General features: G+C 37.4%; 2 protein-coding genes across 4 annotated transcripts in view; both read left to right on the top strand.

Moving 5' to 3' along the window:
• The window catches only part of trpa1b (transient receptor potential cation channel, subfamily A, member 1b), a 32,140-nt gene extending 14,134 nt beyond the window's left edge, over positions 1-18,006 (top strand). For all 3 annotated transcript variants that reach the window (XM_028434381.1, XM_028434383.1, XM_028434382.1), the window contains exons 10-28: positions 40-139; positions 220-320; positions 2,334-2,509; positions 3,597-3,761; positions 3,883-3,997; positions 7,245-7,411; positions 8,229-8,319; positions 8,470-8,529; positions 8,610-8,702; positions 10,326-10,396; positions 10,488-10,644; positions 11,257-11,346; positions 12,627-12,796; positions 12,885-13,014; positions 14,365-14,547; positions 14,673-14,741; positions 15,344-15,445; positions 15,537-15,655; positions 16,894-18,006. In XM_028434381.1, coding sequence (XP_028290182.1) covers positions 40-139; positions 220-320; positions 2,334-2,509; positions 3,597-3,761; positions 3,883-3,997; positions 7,245-7,411; positions 8,229-8,319; positions 8,470-8,529; positions 8,610-8,702; positions 10,326-10,396; positions 10,488-10,644; positions 11,257-11,346; positions 12,627-12,796; positions 12,885-13,014; positions 14,365-14,547; positions 14,673-14,741; positions 15,344-15,445; positions 15,537-15,655; positions 16,894-17,104 — 2,370 coding nt within the window. In that variant the 3' untranslated portion in view covers positions 17,105-18,006. The remainder of the gene's footprint in view (positions 1-39; positions 140-219; positions 321-2,333; positions 2,510-3,596; positions 3,762-3,882; positions 3,998-7,244; positions 7,412-8,228; positions 8,320-8,469; positions 8,530-8,609; positions 8,703-10,325; positions 10,397-10,487; positions 10,645-11,256; positions 11,347-12,626; positions 12,797-12,884; positions 13,015-14,364; positions 14,548-14,672; positions 14,742-15,343; positions 15,446-15,536; positions 15,656-16,893) is intronic.
• Positions 18,007-20,523: 2,517 nt separating this feature from the next.
• On the top strand, positions 20,524-23,346 carry msc (musculin (activated B-cell factor-1)). Its single transcript, XM_028434755.1, has 2 exons — positions 20,524-21,087; positions 22,733-23,346. The coding sequence occupies exons 1-2, from the start codon at positions 20,698-20,700 to the stop codon at positions 22,808-22,810; spliced, it is 468 nt and encodes a 155-aa protein (XP_028290556.1). The 5' UTR covers positions 20,524-20,697; the 3' UTR covers positions 22,811-23,346.
• The last annotated feature ends 606 nt before the right edge of the window (positions 23,347-23,952 follow it).

Here is a 23,952-nt window from a genome sequence, read left to right as displayed (position 1 = left end):
CACAGCAGTGTGTTTAAAATGTAAATTCTAATACTCTAGGGAGCGGATCTAAACAGCGTTGACTGCAAGGAGAACACCCCTTTGCTGTTGGCTACGAGCTGTGGAGCGTGGAAAAGTGTTGCTCTCCTGCTGTCAAAAGGTGAGCAAACGCTACCGTCCTTCATGTCATCTCCACGACACTGCAGCTCCCCTTTACAGGTGCTTTTTGTGTCATTTCAGGGGCAAAGGTGAACGTAAAGGACAGACGTGGCTGTAACTTCCTACACCTGGCTATTCTGCAGCCAAAGGGCTTGAAAAATCTCCCTGAAGATGTGCTACAGGTAGTGTAGTGCATTTAGCTCATTAATCGTTTAAATAAAAGCATCCATCTGGGCAGGGGTGGCATTTTCTGCCCAGACCAGCCCACTACATTATCAGCAGCACCATGTAGAAGCTGTTATTAAGTCAGTGACTGCTCAACATCTGGCTCTTTATGTCTTCATTTTAATTATTATTCCCCCAGAAAACCTTAAAAAGGGGAAACATTCTAACCCAGGTTTACCCATTTACATTAAACAACTTAATTTGTCCCATTTTTGCTCTCTTTCAAAAAGTTCTGACACTTTTTTCAGACATTAGCTACTCTTTGCCAATAAATATCCTTTTTTTCTATTTTTTGTCCTTTTTTGCAAGTTTATTTTGACACTTATCCAAATTTGTTTTGGCCACTTTTCATCCAAATAAGCTATCCTTTTGCCTAATAAATACCGCTTGTTTAACTTTTCCCCTACATTTTGCCTCTTTTTGTGGCGCATTTTTGACCTTTTTCACTATTGTTTGGCACATTTTGCCCATTTAAGCCACCTTTTTCCATTACATACCACCTGGTTTCTCTTTATTTGGCCACTACTGAATGCTTTTGGCCCATTTTAGTCACTTTACACTCTTTTCTTGCCACATTTTTTGCCACTTTTGGACCATTTTTGGCCACCTGTTGACATATCTTCCTCCACTCACTCGTCAAAAAACAAAACCCAACCAAAAAAAAAAAACATGGCGCACCGGACCGGCCCACTTCGGGTCGAGGGCCCACCGGGACGATGCTTGGTATGCCAGATGGCCTGTCCACCCCTGCATTTGGGTTCAGTGATTGAAATTCAATTCTGTTACTGTCCTTTTTCCAATTTGCTCTAAACCTTTGTAGCTTTGTGGATTAGACAGGTTGATGAATCTCATGTCATCAATAGCTCACTAATCCTTTTAAACATGTACGACTTATCACTGATAAAAGGCTTCTTGAGACAACACAAAGAAGATTTATTAGTTGAGTACAAGGGACTTCATTATCTCTTACTTGTTCAAAAAACCTTTCACATTAAACGACAAAGGAGAAACATCCACAACTCAGAACTGACAGTCTCCATAAAACAAGCCCTTTTATCATTTATAAAGGTAAGATAAATGCCTATTATTGCCATATTTGCATAATGAAACTAAACTTTTACACACTACCAACATGCATCTGTAGGGGCTCCATGTGGGAGGGGCCTAGAGTCAACAGTTTATTGCAACAAGTTAATAAGAAAATGATCAAGAGACAAATTGTATTCATTTATTAAAGTTGGTTACCAGTTATCACAACCGGTCCCTAATCATTTTTTACGACTGTAACTATGTAATAGTGACACACTGCCCCCTATGGTTACCGATGGTACTGCTGTGTTGGTTTGCATACGCAAACTTATAAAAACACGAGCATATTATCCACATAAAATGCAATAAAAGGCACTATATCTTTTTATTTTCATGTAAATAGGTGTTTTGTGACATTCAAGCAACAATTACATCTATAGAAACAATGGTTACTTCATTACAGCCTCACATTTAGCTCAAAAATGGAATATTTATGAAAATTGGCTATCCAAGTGCGCTTTGAAAATGTTCAAAGTATAGGCATATATAGCATACATGAAGGATATATCATATCACACTATGTTATGATTAGGTTAAAAATAATAACTAAAATTGCAAAACACAACACGATTCATCTTCCTTTAGCACTATTATCCTATTTAGTCTTGTACATATTAGTCTTTAATTACTGTTTATATTTTTAGTTGATTGTTATTATTTCATGTTTACATTGTTCAGAGCGAGCACAGTCCACCAAAGTCTAATTAACGTGTTTAAAGTGTGTTTAACATACATGGCCAATAAAGATGAGTCCGATAAATCAGTGTTTTATTTGTGAAACCAAATCGTCTTTCATCACTACACCAAGTTTACAACCATCCTTCATCATCTGATGCTCATATTTGTTAAAAATACCAAGGTTTCATCTCCGTCTACCCTAGCTAAACAGTGTGAAGGAGCTCCTGGGCAGCGAGGACGACGAGGGCTGTACTCCTCTGCACTACGCCTGCAGACTGGGCGTCCATGACAGTGTGAAGAATATGCTGGGCCTCTCCGGGGACATTGGCCTTTCCTACAAGTCCAAGGACAAAAAGTCCGCCCTGCACTTCGCTGCTCAGTAAGCACCACGATAACGTGCAATAGCAAATTGAAATCGAAACCTCTTTAGATTAACGGCTCATCTTACATATTCTTCCTATCTCATTTACATACCACTTTTCCTTAACCATGTGGATGACGTCACAGGGTTAAGAAAATGTGTTAGGAGATTTCCTAAAGGAGTTAGGGAAAGGACATCATGTAGTTTTGACAATCAGACGCACTTCCACTAGGTGAAGTAATAATCTGACGGCGGCGAAAGTTAGTGATGTCTGCTGTGATGAAAAAACTACAAATTTCCCAAAATTCCAAAAAAAGTTTAAGGTTGAAATTTTCTTTATGTCCAGACAGAAATTAAGATCTTATGTGCTCTGAAAAAGGAACAAAGAAAATCTGTCAACTGTAGCAGCTGTAAATCTGTGTCATATCATAACTTCGACCAATGGAAAAAAAACCGAACCGTTTTTTTTTTTAACGCAATCGTTCTCGACGACTCGCAAGCATGAGCTCACACTGAAAGCGCGTCACCTCTGACAGAGTTGGTCATGTTTTTTAACATATATAATGGTAAAGTTTATTGTTTACTTACTGCTAAATGAGACACGAGACAACGAAGTTTCTACACAATACAAGCAATGAGCTGAGCTCCTCTTCTGCAGCAGCAGTGTGATGCATGTGAGTGAGACAGAGCACAATCCAAAAGCTTTTTTCCACAATTAATGGCACGGATGTCGTGACCCAAAGTTATCATCACAAAAATAGCATTGATATAGCACAGCGCACATAAAGAAATGGTCTTGAAAGCGTAAGATGAGTGAACATTGGCCATTATGTTCATTGATTTTAGTCGGTTCGTATGCATCCATTTAATTAGTTCTCTAGGATGAATGAAGGTCGTACCAGAGCATTGTGCGTTAACTCCTGCAAGGCTCAAAGGTCGATAAAGGTAATTTTACCAGTAAATGCAACACTTTTGTCAATTTAATGCAGCTCTTAAGCAGTATTCCCTCCAACATTTGATACATTTACTTGATTAATCACCAAATTCAGTCTTAAATACAGAGATTTAGAGATTATAAAAAGCTTTTTTTTATTTCATTTTTCAGATACGGGCGTATCAATACATGCAAACGACTTCTGGAGAGCATCACGGACTCTCGTCTACTGAATGAAGGTGATGAGCGGGGTCTGACACCACTGCACTTGGCTTCAAGGGCAGGTCACGCCAAGGTGGTGCGGTTGCTTCTGCACAAAGGAGCTCTTTTGCACTGGTGAGACAACCTGTACACCAGTGTCAAACATGGCCACAGGATTATTCCAAGACCACAATATATTAAAAAAAAACATTGTTTTGTTGCATTTTTCTTAATGGTTTATTTCTTCTCTTTACAGCGATTACAAAGGCTTGACTTGTTTGCATCATGCCGCTGCTGAAGGATACACGCAAACTATGGAGGTCCTACTTTCAGCTTCTGTAAAGTTACTGGATAAAACAGACGAGGACGGGGTAAGAAAAAGAAAAAGAAAAAAAAAAAAAAATCAAATCCAAACATTTATCAATGGAATATTTTATGATACACTGGTTACAATCATTACACACTGACAGGTGTCTTAAGAACCTGGCCAGGACTAACAAAACGGTTAAAAAAGTGAAACCCATAGGAATATTGTACTAAAGAAATCAGAGGGTTTTAAAAGTAAACCGAGTTTTTAATAACATAAAAAGTTCCAATGGTAAAAAAAAAACCCAAGCAGGATGCTACACTGACTTAATTTGTTAAGTCGGGCTTAGGTCACAGATGACGTTAGCGGTAGTTAATAAACGGGCGCCATCTTAAAATGGGGGAAAACAACTGGTCCGCCTCGTGTTTGTCCGATGACAAAACTGTCTTTATTTCAATACAGGAGTGATTTATATCCCAGTATGGAAATACAACTATCGACAAAACCGAACCATCATTGCTAGGGATATCTGAGCATCCATACAAAGTCCCAGGCCACACTTGGATGAACATTGGCCCAATTTAATCTACCCAGATCTTTACAATTACCTAATAAATGAACCCTTTGAGTATATAACAGTATTCAAAAGTTATTCTGATCACCAGTACTATTACAGTTTATTAGCTGTCATTTATATCAAAGTCTTGTATGGAATTTAAAAGTATTTACAAGTTTGTTTCCATCAAAACATTCATGCTAACTTTGCCTGATAAAGCACATTTCATGAAATATCCCGTGGTAAAATCCTCACATGCCATTAATCACAGTGTATATATATCATAACGGAGCTACAATGGATATAAATAGGTCGTGGCTATTGATACGGTAAACGTATCAATAGACTGCCACTCTATGCATACGCAGCGCCAGTTTAGGTCACGTGATAGGTGCACCATGTGACTTAAAGTTCCGTCAGTTGTATTTTAGCTCATATTCATTTTTAGCTACCCCTTTAATGCCCTATCCTTATCCCCAACCCTAACCCAGGAAATACGCTAAAATGTTTATTTTTGTCAGATATGTCTTTTTAAAGGTGGAATTTTCTGTGTTCAATGTGTTAAAATGAAAAATAAATTATTTGTCAAAAGTGGGATTTGAATCTACGTTAGCGGAAGGAAGAATCCTTAAGTGTGGCCTTAGACCACGTTTAACGTATCTTTAGACACTTTCACAAAAAATACAACATATTGCCTTCTAGAATGAAACCTAAGCCACCGAGATGCCCCAAAAATCAACTATCCTTGTAACTGTTCACTTACCAGTTATAGAAAGCACATGTAGAAATGGGACGTTTTTGGAGACCAGTTTTTACCCATCCGTCCTATGAAGACTGGCTTTTCTTCATTTTTTTTTTTTGGGAAGATATAAAAAAAATAATATCTGTATTATTTTTTACATACAGCCAAACACACCACAGCTCTTAGGCATGGTGAAACCATTTCTGTTACAACGAGACTCAACACGTTGTTAACGTTGTTTTACCCCCAACCAAATATGACGACTGGTGTTGCTAGGCAGCAACGTCACAACTTACCCAGATGCCCGACTTCCAGAATAACCAACACACTAAACACACGAGCAAAAAAAAATGCACCTCCACGGTCCTCCACCGATCAAGTCACTGATTGGCAACAGGTGTGCACCACCTGCTCTCATCAACACACCTGCAAAGAGAAAGCACACACAGCTGCACACACACCTACACACTATGGCACATAACAACGACAACTATAATAATACTCTTTTCGAGTTTCAAATGTACCTTTGATAGTAATAAGTAGTTTTTAAAAGATTCCTAATCTGAAATATAGTGATGGTGAGATGAAGCCTCATGAGGCATCATAACACTTCAGCCAATACGTTTGAGAAATGTTTCATTTCTTCATGCTTCATATGCACACAGTACCAACTAATTATAGGCAGATGTACCCCACACTGTGTGATTCATTAAAACAAAATGAAAATAAAATGTTAATGCCTCTTAGGAATGACTATGAATTACTAAAAAAGTGCTTCGGCCCTGTTCTGTGACAGCTAGACCACGGTTTCCCCGAAAATCTGAAGCATGTAATTTTTGTGAATTCAGAACGATGAACATTTCAAAGTTCTTGCATTAGGAAGAAGTCACTGAATATGCATTAGTAACTTGGACAGTGATGGGGAGATTTTATTCAGAAATAACAGTGCTGAATGAGACGTACAATGAGATACATTAAACTAATCTGTCGTTTCATGCATCCACGCTCTCCTCACTCTCAAAAATCTTTAAACACTAAACTTCATAAAGAAGCAGCGAGGCTGGGCACGTCATTATTTTGGCTCCTCCACCAAATGAAGCAAGCCTCGATGCGCGCTTTGCATAAACGCCCCCTCCATTACTCGACACAGGCTTCGTAACCACAGCACATTTCACAACATCAATAGTGAATTGTAAAGACAGCTCAAATGAAAGACTATTAAGTCTTATCTTCACTAGAAGGAATGAGAGGCGATTTAGAAGTGACAATAATAAAAAATAACTTTAAATGTACGCTTTGCCATGGTAGTGTAGAGTTATTTTTTAAGGTCTCTAATAACGGATAATAGTCCCATTTCTTGTTTCCTTTTAAGCGCAACATCAAAATCTGACCACTTTAATGTTCCTGAAATTTTTAGGAAGAAAGAGTCTATTTGTACGGTTGCCGCAGACAACCCCCAGTGCAATTGGTACGGTTTGGATTAGGTTTAGGGTTAGGGTTAGGTTATTATCCAGTATCGCAACAATATTTAGGATTAGGGCTAGAGTTAAGGTTAGGTTTAGGGTAAGGTTTAGTCTTAGTCATGTGACCTAAACTGGCCAAAAAGGGGCGCTGTGTACAGATATAATGTCGATATATTGATACGGCAACCATACGGATAGCCAATGCCTTTTAGGAACTGTATGACACGTAACTATAGAAATGCTATTTCACCATGGACATCCTAGTGGAAATACAAAAAGAAGTCCTGACATGATGTCAACATGATATGCAAATGCTAATTGGCTGAAAGCTCTAAAATGGCAATGCACATATATAAAGGAATATTATGTGTTTTTGAGGCAAAAAGTTGATAGAAATCCTACAAAACATTTTTATTATCCATCTAAAGTGCATTCGTGTGATGGGTTGCGCACAGTATATATTTCCCAAAGTTACATCTTCAGCACTGGAATCCAAAAGTGCTGCTCAAACCTCTGAGTCTGTCTCTCGTGTTTGTATTTTTCATCCCAGAACACGGCTCTTCACATCGCAGCAAAAGCAGGACACACTGCTGCTGTAAAGCTGTTGTTAAATCGAGGGGCGGAGTTTGTGTTGAACAAGAGCAACACGTCGTTCCTCCACGAGGCCATACAGAACGGAAGGAAAGAAGTGGTCATTGCTGTGATCGACAGTGAGAGGTGTGCCAGAAATATATAGTTTGTATAAGCAAAGCTGTCTTGTAATTTCCAGCTTCCTTACAGTAAAAGCAAAATACTTATTTTTTTCATCATGTTTGCACATGTTGTCGAAAGTCAACACTACTTGGAGTGCAATTTTTTCACGACAGCAATGCGTGTTTTATTATTGCAATTGAAAAAATGAATTTATTTTATTGCATATGTGTGACCATCTCCAGCCCTCCCCAAGGAAGGGTAAGAAACACTTTATTAAAGTGAGAATATTAAAAAGAGTGGGCAGTGTTACATCTAGTTGATGGGGAAGGGAACAGGGAAGATGGAGTCAGGGTAGGACAATGGAAGGGGTGGGGAAGAGTGGACTATTTTAAGGTGAGATTGCAATGTGGTGCTACCAAGTTGCACGGTTTACACATAGAGTCCACAAAATGACATTAAAAGTACATATAAATAATTTGAAAAAATGATTTAGACGTAGCAACAATTCACATTTTCTTGAAAACATTTCATTCAAATTTACATTGTACTGTTTTGCTAATGTATGAATTTATAATTTGTATTCAGTTAATTAAAATTGCCAAAAATAAATAATTAAAAATTATTTCAAAAACCTGAATCGGTATTTTTAAATTAAATTCATATCAACTTTATTTATATAGCGCAAATCACAACAATAGTCATCTCGAAGTGCTATCAATATATCAAATATTAATTATTTATTTATCCAGTTGAACATGCATCAGCTAAAGTGGGGAGAAACAACTCCCTTTTGTGATGGTATGTTGGTACAGTTTTTTTCAATCTGCCTTTTATCTTCTAGGTCTAGTGAGGCAATATCAATGTTCAAACCCGGCAGTAACCAGGGATGTCCCGTCCTCGACATGATTGAGTTCTTACCTGACTCGTACAAGGTTTGCAGGAAGATAAAGGCCATAAATCATTGTACACAATCATTATAACTCATCTCTTTTGGCAGTCTTCATCTTACGTAACCTTTTTTAATTGAACATGTGTTAGAGATGAATGCGCATCTGACTGTGATTTGTTGCCGTGCTCCACAGCATCTACTGGACACCTGTGTGAAAGAATCGGAGCATGACTGCAACAGCCCCGACTACCACGTATACATACATTACAAACAAACGCACTTTGTGTAAGGGAGCGTCTGCCAAAATAAATACTTATTCTTTGTGTGCTGTAGATTAAGTATGAGTTCCGGTGGCTCCAGGCGCCTCTTCACTTAACCAAACTGGCTAATGACAGCATGAAGATCAAGCCTCTTGCTTGCCTCAACGTAAGCACTTTACTTACTAATAATTTTGCCGCAGCCTAATGCATTAAAGACTCTGCCTCATATTTATTAATAGTTCAAATTAAAGCATGAATGGCCTTCTAACTAATTTCCTGACTCACATCATACAGCCATAAAGTTCTTGTAAATCATCCCTGGAGAGACATGGAAGTACCACATTGTTGCTACTGGTACACTACACTATCTATGGAGTCAGCAGCTTTGGTGTATTGTTTGGAGACTGTTGGCCTGCCTTTGACAATTAAAATAAAGGTGACCCAACATGGGGTCACGATGCAAGGTTGAAAAGCACTGGGTTAACGTGACACTGTCACGAAAATAACAAGCTAACTTCACACTGTAGATCAAAATGCTCAATTCGGATATTTTTTATATTTACACATTAAATGCATCTTCTATCAGTTTGGAGTATGAAAGGAATGCGACCCTGAAGTGACAAGCATGCGCAAAAGACCATGCAAAACAGCAGTTGTTTGCAAATGGCTATCAAAAATTAGTTATTAAAAAAAAAAAAAAGAAAATATTTGGTCTAGACAACAGGGAAATGTTGGTAATTCAAGGTATGATGTGCGCACGCAGCCACACACTGTTTACGGAAGTAAATCTGGAGGCATCTCGTCTCAGGGTGTGTGTGGCACTGATGTATAATATAATAAATATTTATTGATTTTAATAACCCGGAAGCAGAATTATGACTCAATTGCAATATCGGATAGAATGCGACCTCACCGTTCCGACTTGCAAAATATCAGAATGAATGTGTCCTGGGTCGGATTTGAAAAAATCCGAATTGTACTGTTCACATTGACATGAAAGAATCAGATACATGTCACATGTGGCCAAAAAATCAGAACTGAATTGTGCGTGCCACTATAACTTCCACATTTCTTTCATCTAATTGTTTCGTATTACGACACATGAGTCCGGGTTTCAGGTTATGGCGAAGGTGGCTTTGCAATCGCAACCATGCAGTGCCACAACATTTGATGACACGCAGGAGGAACATAAAAATGTGTCACGCAGCATGCATACAGTAAATATTGTGCCGTGCAGCACGTAAGAAATTATAAAATCTTGTTGCCACGCACAAAAATCAAAACCTCTGCCAAGCGTGAAAATGATCCTCTTTGCCAGATGTTGTCAGTTATCTGGATCATTTTCTATTTCCATTATTAATGATACAGTAGATTCAAATATATAGACATCCCAATTTTTTTGAAAAATCACCAGAAAAGGCACAATCTGGATGAAAGTATATTGATCTGGATCCCCTCAAAAATGTAATGGAATCTTCCAATGGCATAAGCCATTTTTGTCAATTTCCATTTCGTGTCATTGTCACAAAATTCATGAGACTAGGCTGACATGAATTATCATCATGGAGGAGGTGGCAGTGGATGTGAATATAAAGATGGTTTGTGGTTAGATGAAGAACAAAGATGGAGACAGTTGGCTTGTGTTTTATTATTTATTATTCTGTAACACCTTTTGTCATCATGAGGGTGGGACTTGGGTTAATAACAGGTTGATAAATTGACTCGACCTCTATGCATGTTCTCGCCTTTTTGGTCAGACTAAGAAAGCGTTCTCTGTTCATTTCTCCAGTTTATGGTGGAGTACAACCGTCTTGATCTCCTCAACCACCCTGTCTGCAGAAAGTATCTGGCAATGAAGTGGTGTGTGAAGAACCATATAATTGATCAGATTATGAAATGGAGGTTCCCTTTTCCACAGAATGACAATGAGTGGTTTGCTTTATTTTCACAGGATTGCTTATGGCAGCAAAGCTCATGTGCTCAACATGTTCATGTTCCTACTGGGGCTTCTGCCCTTAACCTATGTGGTGGTGAAGATGAGACCCAGCATGAACACGACAGAGACCGGAGAGAGCAAAGTGGTCATGGTTCCAGTGTCTTTCCTCGAGGTATGCACGACATACATATCTGTGCTGAGTGGCAAACATTTGAAATACTCCAAATGTGATTGTATCGTAGGCGGAGATTGAGATTTTTGCCAGGGGGGAGGGGGAAATAGAATTTAATATATAGGTTATCTTGAGATTTGCGCCAACAACAATGTGTGTAACATGTACAGTAATTAGCAGCATAATTGATAATGTTAACTACAAAAATTTGCATCGACGCGTTGTTTAATGTTGCGCAATTGAAGAAGAACCAACCTAAAGTCTTAAAAGTTTGGGACCATTTCACTAAAAACGTATATGCTACTAAACACCTGAGGTAAATCTAACTAAATATCTATTTTTTTTATAAAAATGTAAGAGTGACTGCCCTCTAGTGGCTTTTACAATCACATTTTCATATTTTTTGAAGCCCTGTCATATTTTTTTCATTTCCAGCCAAGACGCACGTCAGCTAGAAACTTTTTGTATACTGTACACACAGAACCACAACAAATGCTTTTGTGTATACTTCCTTTGCTGGTGTGACTCTTTCAAATCAGCAACTGCATTCATATTGTAAAAATAGATAAATAAATAACTCATGTTTTTGTTTCTTATCTGAATATTTTGCAGCAAAGTCTGGTCCTAACCATGGCCATGATGATGGTATTGGTCATAGGCGTCTACTCGGTAGTCAAGGAGGTGTTACAGATATCTCAGCAGGTATGTGGGCTGCCACACGACTGTCATTACCTCATATAAAACATGTGTCCATAAATCGTTTCAGCAGTGTGGATACACAGCAATTATGGGTGATTGATGATTGGCCTCTGACTTAGATTTTCAACAGTGGTGCGTAACCATTATATGAATGTCACCTCTACTCTAGTTATAGCATTAAGTAACCTGCAGTCAGGGTTGGGGTCAATTACAATTGTAATCACATAATTAATAATAACTTGCAATTTTGACGTAATTGCAATTAAAATAATCTGTTGCTGTTGTAATCATAATTACATTTTACGTGAGTTCAGATAATTGACTTTGTAATTGTAATTGGAAATGAAAATTCTATAAAAACCGTCAATTACAAAAGAACTGAACACAAAACCTGAGTAACCATGTTCCAGCTCTATTGCTCACACATACATAGTTTATTAAAAGATGCTTCATATCAAGTTTACCTAATAATTCTCTTGAGGATCATTTTACCATTTCAAAACATTGAAATCGATTTGTATAGTGACAGAAAAAAGGCTCAGACGCCCACACCAAAAATATTAATACCAATATTTTCATTGATTAGGAAGCCTAACAGCGTAACCAATAGATGAAAAACAAATTAGATGATAGATAATATATTTGAGTGTATTTTACAGCTGATTTAAGACATGGATCAAACTGACCCGTTATCATAAGAGATGCTAACAGAAAGCTAACACAAGAGTAGGGTTACGTTTAATGGGCTTATTTATTAAAGGCTCACTAATTGTGGTTAATTGAGTTTGAACTTTAGTAATTGAGAACACAATTGTAATTGACTTTCAGGGGGAAAATAATAGTTGTAATGCTAATTGTATTTGGAAAAAATGCTGGTCATTGTAATCAAAATTGAAGATGGATAATTGAAGATGTAATTGTAATGAAAAAATGTTATTGACCCCAACCCGGTCTGCAGTAGTTTTTAATGGAAAGTGTCTATTTGTATTGGTTGCCGTACAGACAACCCCCGGTGCTATTGGTATGTTTACGTAGCGTCTTGGGGTTAGGGTTGGATTATAACCCTATATCACAACATTTTTTAGGGTTAGGTTTAGTCTTAGTCACGTGACATAAACTGGCCAATGACTGACCTATCGCGTGAGCTAAACTGGCCAATGAGGGACGTTGCGTACGAATAGAATGTCGGTATATTGATACAGCAACCATACGGATAGCCGCTGCCTTTTTAATTTAAAGTGTGGATTCATTTTGATCTTTTTTTCCTACTTTGCTCTGACTAGCGCTGGAATTATTTCAAGGATCAGACCAACATGATGGACTGGTCTGTAGCCATCCTCTCTCTTTTGTTCATCCTCCCTCTGATTCTCAATGTAGAGGGTTCTCTACACTGGCAAGCAGGTGCTTTGGCAGTGTTATCCTCATGGAGTGGATTTCTTCTTTATATCCAAAGGTACCTACCTACCTACCTACCTGTCAAATGAGGGCTTTTTTACGATTGTCATACACTAGTAAATCTTTGTTTTATCTTGTTTCCTCAGGTTTGATGGAATCGGCATATATGTGGTGATGTTTGGAGAGATCATGAAAACATTGATGCGCATTGTTTTGCTGTTTGTCTACATGCTCTTTGCTTTCAGTTTGGCTTTCTATGCCCTGATGCTCAACCACGTAAGAACTGATAACATAATCCTCCTCGTAAAAAAAGGCTAAAAAAGTGTTCATTTGTATCGTTTGTGGCTTTGAATTTGATCCTTCGCATTGTTAACGAGAATATTTGCGTTTCCTGAAGAAAATGCAAGTGAGGATGCAGGTGCTGGCCCATGTCATTGAACACTGCATTAGCCTAGCATTAGCATTAGTCTAGCAATAACACTAGCATTAGTAATAGCTAGCGCTTAACATTAGCATTAGCAAGTATTTGCATTATCATTAACCTAGCATTTGCATTTGCTAGCATTGGCATTAACATTTGCTAGCATTAGCATTAACTTAGCATTCAAATTTCAAGGAACAGACTGACAAATCTCCAATGCAAAAGAGCCTGCATATTTGTGAGATTGGGTCCACTTAAAACTTGATATTTCAAAAACCAAATAACCTATCACTAAAAATATGGTATTGAGAGCGGCTAGACAGATATACCCACTACTTTTGAGAAAATTAGGGCTCTGGGTTGAACATTTTGGAAGTTATGACAATTTGTTTGCAAAGATTCTTAGGTCAAAATTTAACAAGCTCTCTACTCTAAAAATGGGATGAGCTGAAAACGCACTGTAGTTGAAGGGCTGTAGGTCAAAAACAATTGAATTTGACAAATACAGTTGAACGACAACAAACAGCTGAATGTTTTAAAAGTTGAATGATTGGAATCCATTGAAGAATGGCTGAAGAGCTGAAGTTTCAAGTTGACGCTGTTAAATCGCAGAAACGCTAACATTTCCAATCGAAATGAATGGGGAAAATTTAAAAAAAAATATCAAAACAATTGATAAAAGTTACGAAAAAAAAAAAAAATGCCATTTTAAAACATCAGTTTTTTACTTATGGAGCTGATAAATCATTGTTAAATACAAATTACTAACATTTCCCTGTTGTCTAGACCATTTTGATAGCCATTTGCAAACGGCTGCTGTTTTGCCTTAAATTGTCTGGCCCTGACCATTGCTGTGCAGCAGCTATAATTGGAGGTTGTGTTTCCTCATTGGGGGTTTCTCCGTGTACTATGGTTACCTCTTTGAAATCTTGATGGCTTAAGTGCTCAATGAGAACTGATTATGTCTAGTTGCCACTGAGTTGACTCATTTTACACTTCCAATTGCTGAAAACACATAGAGAGATTACTTCAGTCTTTATTTTAACCAAATACAAAAGAAAACGGTGTTTTCATTTCATAAATTTGTACCAAGAAAAGATTCAAATGCACTGATTGGCATTAATGCTCCCAAGAAAATGCATTGACAGACTGTTATTAAACCTCTATGTCTTGGATTCTGTTGAATTCTCCTTTGTTGTTACCAGAGAGAATTCAGCAGTGTGCCGCTGTCCTTGATCCAAACCTTTGTGATGATGGTTGGAGAGCTGAACTATCAAAACAACATCCTGGATGCTCTATTCACAAATCGTCTTCCTTTCAGTTACCTGACATACTTTATTTTTATCCAATTTGTGCTCTGGATACCAATACTGCTGGTCAACCTGATGGTAAGCATATCTGCATAGTCTTTAATTATAACTTTAATGCTTCGATGGTGATACATATTTATGGATGGCATAAAATTTCCCTCCATTTCTAGAGGCTTGTTTTGTAATATCTGCTTGTGTTTTAGATTGGTTTGGCAGTTGGCGACATTGCAGAAGTCCAAAGAAACGCTTCCCTAAAACGTATAGCTATGCAGGTTTGTAAAAAAGCAAATTCTTTAATACTTTTGATTAAAAATACAAATTTCTGTTCAATTGTTCTCATCAATTGTTACTCCTATTTTTAGATACAGAAAACCATGACATTTCATTTTCATTTCAATTTTATTTCAGAGCAATTTGGTCCATATAGAAGAGGTACAAACAACAATAAGTACAATATATTCACATAGCGCATATAGTTAAAAAACATTCCCTTCAATTCTTCCAATAACAGGAGGAATATTTTGTGTCGCTTAATGTAAGCCCAACGATTGCCCTGCACAACTCATTTTTCAAAATAGATGACCTCAGCATAAATGTAATCACATTATTATGAGTACAACATGAAAAGTTGGACCATGTAAAAGTTGGAATTATTATAAAGCCACCAGTATTTGTTATTTTTTTGCTGGTTATCACTTAGTGTCCATTGAATTTACCTTCATCATTACTTCTAAAGAGACGACTGTGACAAAAACAAGATGTTAAAATCATTAAAGTAGGAAATATTAGTTGAAAAAAGCTTTTAATTGAACTCCTGCATTCTCAAAGTTGCATGTTTAACATAACAAATGAATTTTTAATTATTAAACCTCAGGTGGAACTTCACACGGCTCTGGAGGACAAACTCCCTTACTGGTTCATGAAAAGGGTCGATAAGGCCTTTGTCACCGTTTACCCCAACAGGAAGTGCTCCGGGGTGAGCCAAACTTTGGAACCTGCACCATGTGTGTATGACGATTCAGCAAATTGACCTCAGCGAGCTCTCTTTTGTTCTCTTTTGACGACAGCACTATCTAAAGCAACTATTTTTTGGTGACGACGAGTCTGGGGAACCTTGGAGTCGTGTGCAGGCTAAATCACAAGGCTGCACCTGGATGCAGAATGAGATCCTGAAACAGAAAAGCAGGTCCGTTGTGTGTTCTTTAGGCCCGTGGTTCTTAAACTGTGGGGCATTGACATGATGTTTTGGGATCTACAAAAACAATTAATAACACAATTACAGATACAATTATCACTTTTTTTAATTATTTTTTTTTTAAGGAATAATAATGGAGGGACAGAATAATCATCAAGTGTTGTCATAAGCCAGACTTAGGGAGACATTTAACAAATTGTTTAATTAGTGGAAGTGAAATCTGAGTTTAAACAGGTTTAAAATAGCTGTTGATTACATAATGTCTTCTATTAATATTAATGAAATGGTGGAAGTCTAATGTTACCATGGTAAAAGTCAATAATTTGTCAAAAACCAGCGGCAGTCAATTGTTAGATTATGATTAGTAATCAAAAATGTATAGTATTTATTTAAGTATATACATTCATGTTTTCTAACGGTTTATATATATATATATACACGTTTTTGAGGAGTCACTAAACACCAGGTAAATTCTTAAAATTGCACACACACCCAACCTATACTAAAAAATGTCCAAAGAACAAATTATGCTATGCAAACTAGCTACTCATTACTAACTACACTACTCTCTATTTACAACTGTTTTAATCCAACCTATTCGCCACAGATTAAAGTCCACAGGTGTTAGTTTTTATGGGAGGGGTGGGGCTAACAGTGACATAAGAAGCCACCATGATGTCACAAACTACCATTTTCAACCAATAGCAAAATTTGATTGTGATAGCAAGGTTTCAACCCATAGAGGGCAGTCCTTTTCACATTTTTACAACAAGATGATATATCCAAATTGAAATACTTTGACTAAAATGTCAAGAGTTGGACAATAATCAACAATACTTGATACACAAATACATTTGTTTACAGCAGAAACGTGGTTTTAGGGTTTAGTAAGTTTTTAATTAAAGATGACTAGAAGTCACCACAGTTGGCTGATGAGATTAGCTCCAACCTAATTTAGGATTTATAACCGGTGAAGAAGAATAACAACATTATATCTATCTATATCTATTCTATCTTGTCATTTTTTTCATACTTTTATTATTATTTTTTTCCCTTCAATGCCTTCAAACATCAACATTTTATGAAGTATATGTTTGTTTAAATGCTCCAGGTTTGTTTTATTATTTTGTGTGTATGACATTTTTGAAGCATGAGCAACTCCTAGTGGTGAATTATTTCATCATCTCATGGAATGCATTGAATGTCATGTTTTTGGGTTCCTTCTGAAGAATGAAAGAAATGTCTGACACGCTGGAGAAGCAGCACACCCTGCTGAAGCTGATCGTCCAAAAGATGGACATCACCTCAGAGGCAGATGAATCCGACGGCCCCGAGACCAAAGCCCACATGTGGCCCAACCTGAGCCAAGTCAAGCCCAGAAGACACCCGACCTCTCGGTGGGTCCCACTGATGAAGGCCATCGGGGCTCCGCCCAAATAAGACAATAAACTGTCATTTGTAAAAAAAATCTGAGGTACAAGACAGGAAACATTATGACCAGTTTAAGCCATTATTTACATATTGATTATTTTATTGGTACAGAAGCAGATTAGGGCCAATTTTGATGGAGAAAATAATTTTGAGCAAATCAAGAATAAAGTCAAAATGTCGAGAGTAAAGTCGAAATGTCGAGATTAACGTTGACCATGTCAAGATTAAAGCCGAAAAGACATCAAAATACAATATTGTGATAAAAGTTGACGGTTTGCTATTAAAGTCAAATCAACAGAAGTGAACTATAGGGCCAATTCACCATATACGACAACAGTCTCCATCAAAACTGGCCCTAATTCTTCTGAACAGATTACGTTTTCTTCAGATTGAGATTGCAACGCTGTGTTTATGAGCTAAAACAGAATCTCTTCGCTATTGAACCCAATTTTGAAGTATAGCTTAATGCATTCGTCGATACACAGCATTTTGTAGATGGCCACGGTTTGCTGTTTGTTGTCATATTGTGAATTGGCCTTTGTCATCTTCCGTAGATTTGATTATATTACCAGCAAACTTTTGACTTTTATCACAATATTGTGTTTTGAGTTCATTATATTTCAACTATATTCTTGGAATTTCAACTCAATATTCAATTTAAAGCATGCTCAAATACAAAAAGTGTCCAGTAATAATTGGTTAAAACGGTCACATTCCTGTTCTGTAGTTTGTCTTACCTCAACTATGGCTGAGTGGCATGATGGCTTTAAAGTAAAAATACGAAATAGAATTAATAGACATAATTAGTCAATTTTTATATATTCCTTCAGATATTTTTGTGTGTGTTGTTTAATCTTCTTGGTCCTTTCTTTTGAATCTCTCTGTAATGTATTTGTGAATACTTCACCATGTAAGGCAAATATACTGCAATTTATCATGTATTGCATGAACCAATAGTAATAAAGTACTCATCACATGCAGATGTCTCAGGTTTGTCTCAGTAGCTCAGTGCAGCCTCACATGGGAATCAGAGAGAACCTGCACCTGTCCCTTTGCTTCTCCCATTGAGGTCACGACCCCTGAAAGCCTGCGCTGAAGGACAAATGCTGTCCCCGCCTTCCATTCTGCTTTATCCATGCATTTAATTATTCCCAAGGCAAAAACAATAACCACGTAGCCATTAATAACCCATGAAGTTCCTATAAACATCCTCCAGTCATGACGAAACCACGTGTGCAGCGTGAGTTGATGCCAACATGTTTCTTCTTGTTGACAGTAAAGGAAGCAGCAGGTTGAACCAAGTGTCACAAAGCCAATATCTTTTTCATGCTGGATTAAATTAGAAAAAAGAAGGATGACACCTCATGAAATAGGAAGTAAATCCAGGAGCAGAACCCTGAGCTTGCACCTTTGGGTCCGTCAGTCACGCTGTACAACTGGCTGATGAACGCTTTGACAGCAGGGGATGAGCTGGCATTGGGCCTGAGGTACAGTTTGAAGGTAATATCTCATCATCATGATGGATGTACGGAGGAAAACTGAGAACATTGCAGCTGATTATAAAATGTAGAAATACAGAGAACTGGAAAGCTAAAAGCTAAAGAGAGGGAAACCCAAGCTCTCCTGATTGATTTTTCACTTAAAATGACTTAAATGCAGAGATAAAAGTAATCACGCTGCTATAATTGAGTTGCTTTTATGGATACTTGTACTTTTTTGAATATATTTCTACATCAGTAATGTAGGAGGCATCCTCACTATTGTTATCTGTTTTTTTCTTCCATCACAGAATTATGGTGCATTTCAACTCCTTCAGCGTTTGACTGATTTTGACAATTAATGTATCAAAACGTGTCAAAAATTCAGCACAGGGGTGCTTGTACTTTTGTGACTTGTAATGGAATTTCAGCGTTTTAAGATTTACCTTTTAATTAGCAATTGCTAATGCTAATATTAGGCCAATGCTAGCTAATGCCAGCTAATGCTAATTAAATGCTAGGCTAATAGTAATGTTAATACTCATGTCAATGCGAGGTTAATGCTATTGCTAGCTTGTATTTTACACAGATGCCTTTGTAGAAAATACATTAAGTTCCAATTGTACAAGATTTTGTCTTTTTCTTTTTAAGTTTATACAATGTTTACTGTATCCAAGGGAACATGGCAAGATGTATTACCAAAAATAAACTAGTAACTTTTACTTCGAGTACTCGACTGTAATCGAGCTACTTTATACTTGTACTTGAGTATTTCATGCATGATTCTTCAGTAGAATATTTACACCTCTGTAGATATGATACAAACAAGTAATAAACAATCTAATCCGCTGAGTTACATTTTGCTGACATTGAGTTTAATCCAGTATTCCCACAAAGCAGCTCAGTGAATCTTTTTTTTTTTTTTTTTTTTTTCCATCGTTGACCATCACACGCCCTTCTACCAAATCAAGCGTGCATCTCAGCTGCACTGGGCTAATCCTTGGCAGAGTCCTGATGTTGTCAGAGAAAAATTTCCAAATTTCACACATGTTATGTGTTGCAAAAGCTAACAGCGACCTGGAATTTTCTGGGAATACATGGCAAAAAAAAAAAACAACTCTCACAAGTAATGGTCATAAGAGGTAATTTTGTGTAATTAATTTAGAATTTCATCACCTTTTAAACCCCTTGTTGGGAACAAAACAGTAAAAATGTGGCTCATGATGGTGTGCATTTTAAACATTTACAGGTGGAATTGAGCAGACATCTTCAAATTACATATTGTTAAATATTGTCAACATGTCTGCATCCAAAATACACACGAATGTATTGCAATGAGAACAAAGGCTGTTCCCATTGCCTCGGCCACACCCTTGTCATGCCAACCATCCAGATGTCATGGGAACCAGTAACAGCTGGGGCTTGATGTACAGGCGGCCTGCGTGTGAAAGGCTTCTCCATCTGCAGAAACCCAATCCCTCTGTGAAAGTGGGCGAAGGATCAGACTCTTTTGATAAGGTTCTCAGGACATTTCAATTACCTAAACACTTTAGGAACAACAGAGAAGAGAATAGCTCACTTTAAATGTGCCTTTTTGTAGAGCAATGTCGGAGATCAGATCTTAAAAAACAACATTTGACACAACAGTGATTGAATGAGATGTTCTTTGTAATTCTAAAACGTGGATGATAAGTTTTAACCCTTTATTTTGGGATAATTTACTGTACGAGTTTTATCATCCTGTTGGCTTGGGTTCAAGTTAAAATTGAGAAATTGAGTGATGTATAAGTGAATAGATTACAGTGAGGAGGTTTGCGCATGGAGGCAGAGATGTGGTCCCACTGAGGTCATGGGGCTTTGGGGAAAAGGGGAGGAGAATTGTGCAGATTCCAAGTGAAGGACCCTTAAATTAGAGGGAAAGTTAAAGCAAGAAGACATGTGTCAGTTTCAGAGGCGCTGAATCCACCTCGTGCATCTTCAGACAGGAGCTCAGATGGTTCACATGGACTAAACAGATGAGAATGTAACATTGAGGCTCTTCTATCCTATGAAAGAGTGAAAAACAAGGACTATTTTGTTTCTACTTTCCACAAAGTGCCATCCTCAGGCCCAGCAGAGGCCACCATGTCCACAGGCTCTGCAGTGAGCGACGCTGAGGATGAGGAGACGTGTCCCAGAGCTCTGCAGAGAACCACCTGCAGGTTTTCAGACGAGGATTTGGAGGAAAGCGGGGGCGTGGAAGGCAGAGTCCAGCTGGAGGGTGGAAGGATGTCCTCCAGGAAGCACGGCCATGGCCAGTCCCAGAGGAACGCAGCCAACGCCAGGGAGAGGGCCCGCATGAGGGTGCTGAGCAAAGCCTTCTCCAGGTTAAAGACCAGCCTGCCCTGGGTCCCTGCAGACACCAAGCTGTCCAAACTGGACACTCTTCGTCTGGCTTCCAGTTACATCTCCCACCTCAGGCAACTTCTCCAGGACAACCGTTTTGAGCAAGGCTTCGTGCATCCTGTCAATCTGGTAGGAGGAACTGCACCCACAACCAGGGTTGGGATCAATTTTAACTAATCGCGTAATTGGCAATTACTTACAATTATGGCGTAGTTATAATTGTAACAGTAATTTCAAACATCTGTTGTTGTTGTTGTTGTAATCATAATTGAATTGTAATTGTGTTCAGATAATTGAAGGTCAACACTAAACATTTGCTGAAATCTTTTTAAGATTTCAATAAATGAATTTATTTTATTGCATAATTGTGACCATCACCAGCCTTCCCTAAGGACGTGTAAGAAACACTTAAATAAAGGGAGAATATAAAAAGAAAGGGCAGTGTTACGCCTCGGTGAGGGGGAAGGGAACAGGGAAGAGGGAGTCAGGGTAGAAAAATGGAACTGGTGGGGAGGAGTCAACTGTTTTAAGGTGACAGTCATATAATTGACTTTGTAATTGTAATTGGCATGGAAATTATGTATAAACTACAATTTAATTAAAAAGCTAAACTGGGGAGTGATATGGCTTACACATATGTAGTTAACAATTATTAAAATATGTTTCATATCAAGTTTCCCCACAACATTTCAGTTCTTTTGAGTATCATTTGATGTTGGGGTTTTTTTTTTTAATTGAAATTGAGAGGTATACTGACAGAAACAAGGACATTAATACTAATATTTTTATGCATATGGAAGCCTAACAAGGTCATCAAGAGATGAAAAACAAATTGGATGAAAGATAATATTTTGTTAGTGTATTTTGGGTTAAAACTGGCCCTTTATTATAAGAGATGGTGACAAAAAGCTAACACAAGAGGAAGGTTTATGGGATAATTTATTAATGGCTCAGTAATTGTGATTAATTGAATTTGAACTTTAGTAATTCAGTACGCAATTGCAATTGACTTTCAGTGGAAAAATACTATATGTAATTTTAATTATAATTAGAAAAAATCCTGGTCACTGTAGTTGTAATGTCATAATGTAGTTGTAAACCAACCAGGGTTGGGGTCAATCATAATTGTAATCGGGTGTTTTATAATTAATTACAATTGTGGTGTAATTGTAATTTTAAAGATATTTTGCTATCGTAATCATAATTAAATTGCAATTAAGTTCAAATAATGGATTTTGTAATTGTAATTGCCAGGAAAATTCAAAAATAATGATAACTGGGGAACCATGTTACAGTTCAATGTACAGTTCTATGCATATTTAGTCAACAATTATTAAAATATGTTTCATATCTAGCTTTTCCACATTTTACCATGTAAAAAAAAATGGAAATCGAAGGGTATACTGACATAAAAGACTCACACGCCCACACCAAAAAATAAAACCTAGACATGTATTGATTAGGTAGCCTAACAAGGTAACCAAAAGATAAGAAAGAAATTCGATGATAGATATTTAGTGTATTTTACAGCTGTTTTAGAACCCATTATCATAAACGATGCTAACAGAAAGTAATTGTTATTGACTTTCTGAGGATAAAGAATAAAGGTAATTTGAATTGCAATTGAACATGGGTAATTGAAAACATAATTGTAACTGAAAAATGTAATTGACCCCAACCCAGCCCACAACAGTAGTCTACACTCACTCATTTTTCCATAAATCTCACCCTCTCATTAGATTTTGTGAATGATTGTGTTGTTTTGCTTCAGCAGACGTGGCCATTCATGATGACAGGACGATCAGAGGAAGACTTCTCCTCCTCTGTGAGGCTGTTTGGAACCACAGCGTGATGGTTCTCTGCCTCCAGAACTTCAGTGTCATCCTTTTAAAAAGACTTTGGACTTTCCCTTTCTTGTTTTGCTGTGTGCATGTTTGTTAAAGTCAGATTTTGTCTCGTATTTACACTGAGTGTAACTTTTTAGTTTGATTTAAAACAGTTGGCTTAGGAATTGGCCAATTTTAACTTCTGTTTCATTGTCCTCCAAAATGTACATGCATTTTGGTATTTCAACATTCAAACCAACAAACAATAACAAGTATGAATACAATTAAACAAGAAGACATAGTCGTCAACATCCCCCGCCAGATTGGTTCTCATTATGACTCACAACCTTTTCCTAAATGTCCTAAATCTAACTTAGATGTATACATAAGAACATATTATCACATCAGAATATAAAATTACTAACTAGGGCACAAGGGCAATAAGTCCGGAAGAAGGTTTTGCCCACTTCTCATTTTTGAACTCAACACACCAAATTTGGTTATCCTATCTTAAATGGTTTCCAAAAAAAGCTGTCCCCTTTGAAAATACCTCGAACAGAGTAAGTAAAAAAATGGAACAAGGGCAATAACTTCGAAAAAATTTTTGCCCGCTTCTCATTTTCGAACTCCATGAAGGTATTGACAACATGAAGCCACACACCAAATTTGGTTATCCTATCTTAAACAGTTTCAAAGAAAAGCTGTCCCTTTGAAGATACCTCAAAAAGAGTAAAAAAACGGAACAAGGGCAATAACTCTGAAAAAAATGATTGCACGCTTCTCATTTTCGAACTCCATCAAGGTATTGATAAGCTGAAGCCACACACCAAAATCGGTTATCTTATCTTAAACAGTTTCTGAGAAAAGCTGTCTCCAGACAGACGGACCGAGCTCAAACCTATATCCTCCTTCAACATTTTGTGGTTAGGGATATTAAGTTTAAAACAAAACATAAAACAAAATAAACCAAATCAGTCTCACAGTTTGTCATTTGTGTAGTTTTAATGTGCATAAGTCCATGCCAAGGTGATGTCAGAAGTCCGTAAATGGTTCCCATATCCTCTGGAAAGCATTTCTTTTTTTATATATGATATTATGCTGATAATCTTCTTGTTTACGGCATCCAGTGTGTTATTCTGTACCAAAGAGGTAGAGTATACTGGTGTTT

This window comes from Gouania willdenowi, chromosome 20 (assembly GCF_900634775.1).
Source record: "Gouania willdenowi chromosome 20, fGouWil2.1, whole genome shotgun sequence".
Taxonomy (NCBI): domain Eukaryota; kingdom Metazoa; phylum Chordata; class Actinopteri; order Blenniiformes; family Gobiesocidae; genus Gouania; species Gouania willdenowi.
Note: the sequence above shows the minus strand (reverse complement) of the source record. Positions and strands in the feature narration are given on the sequence as shown.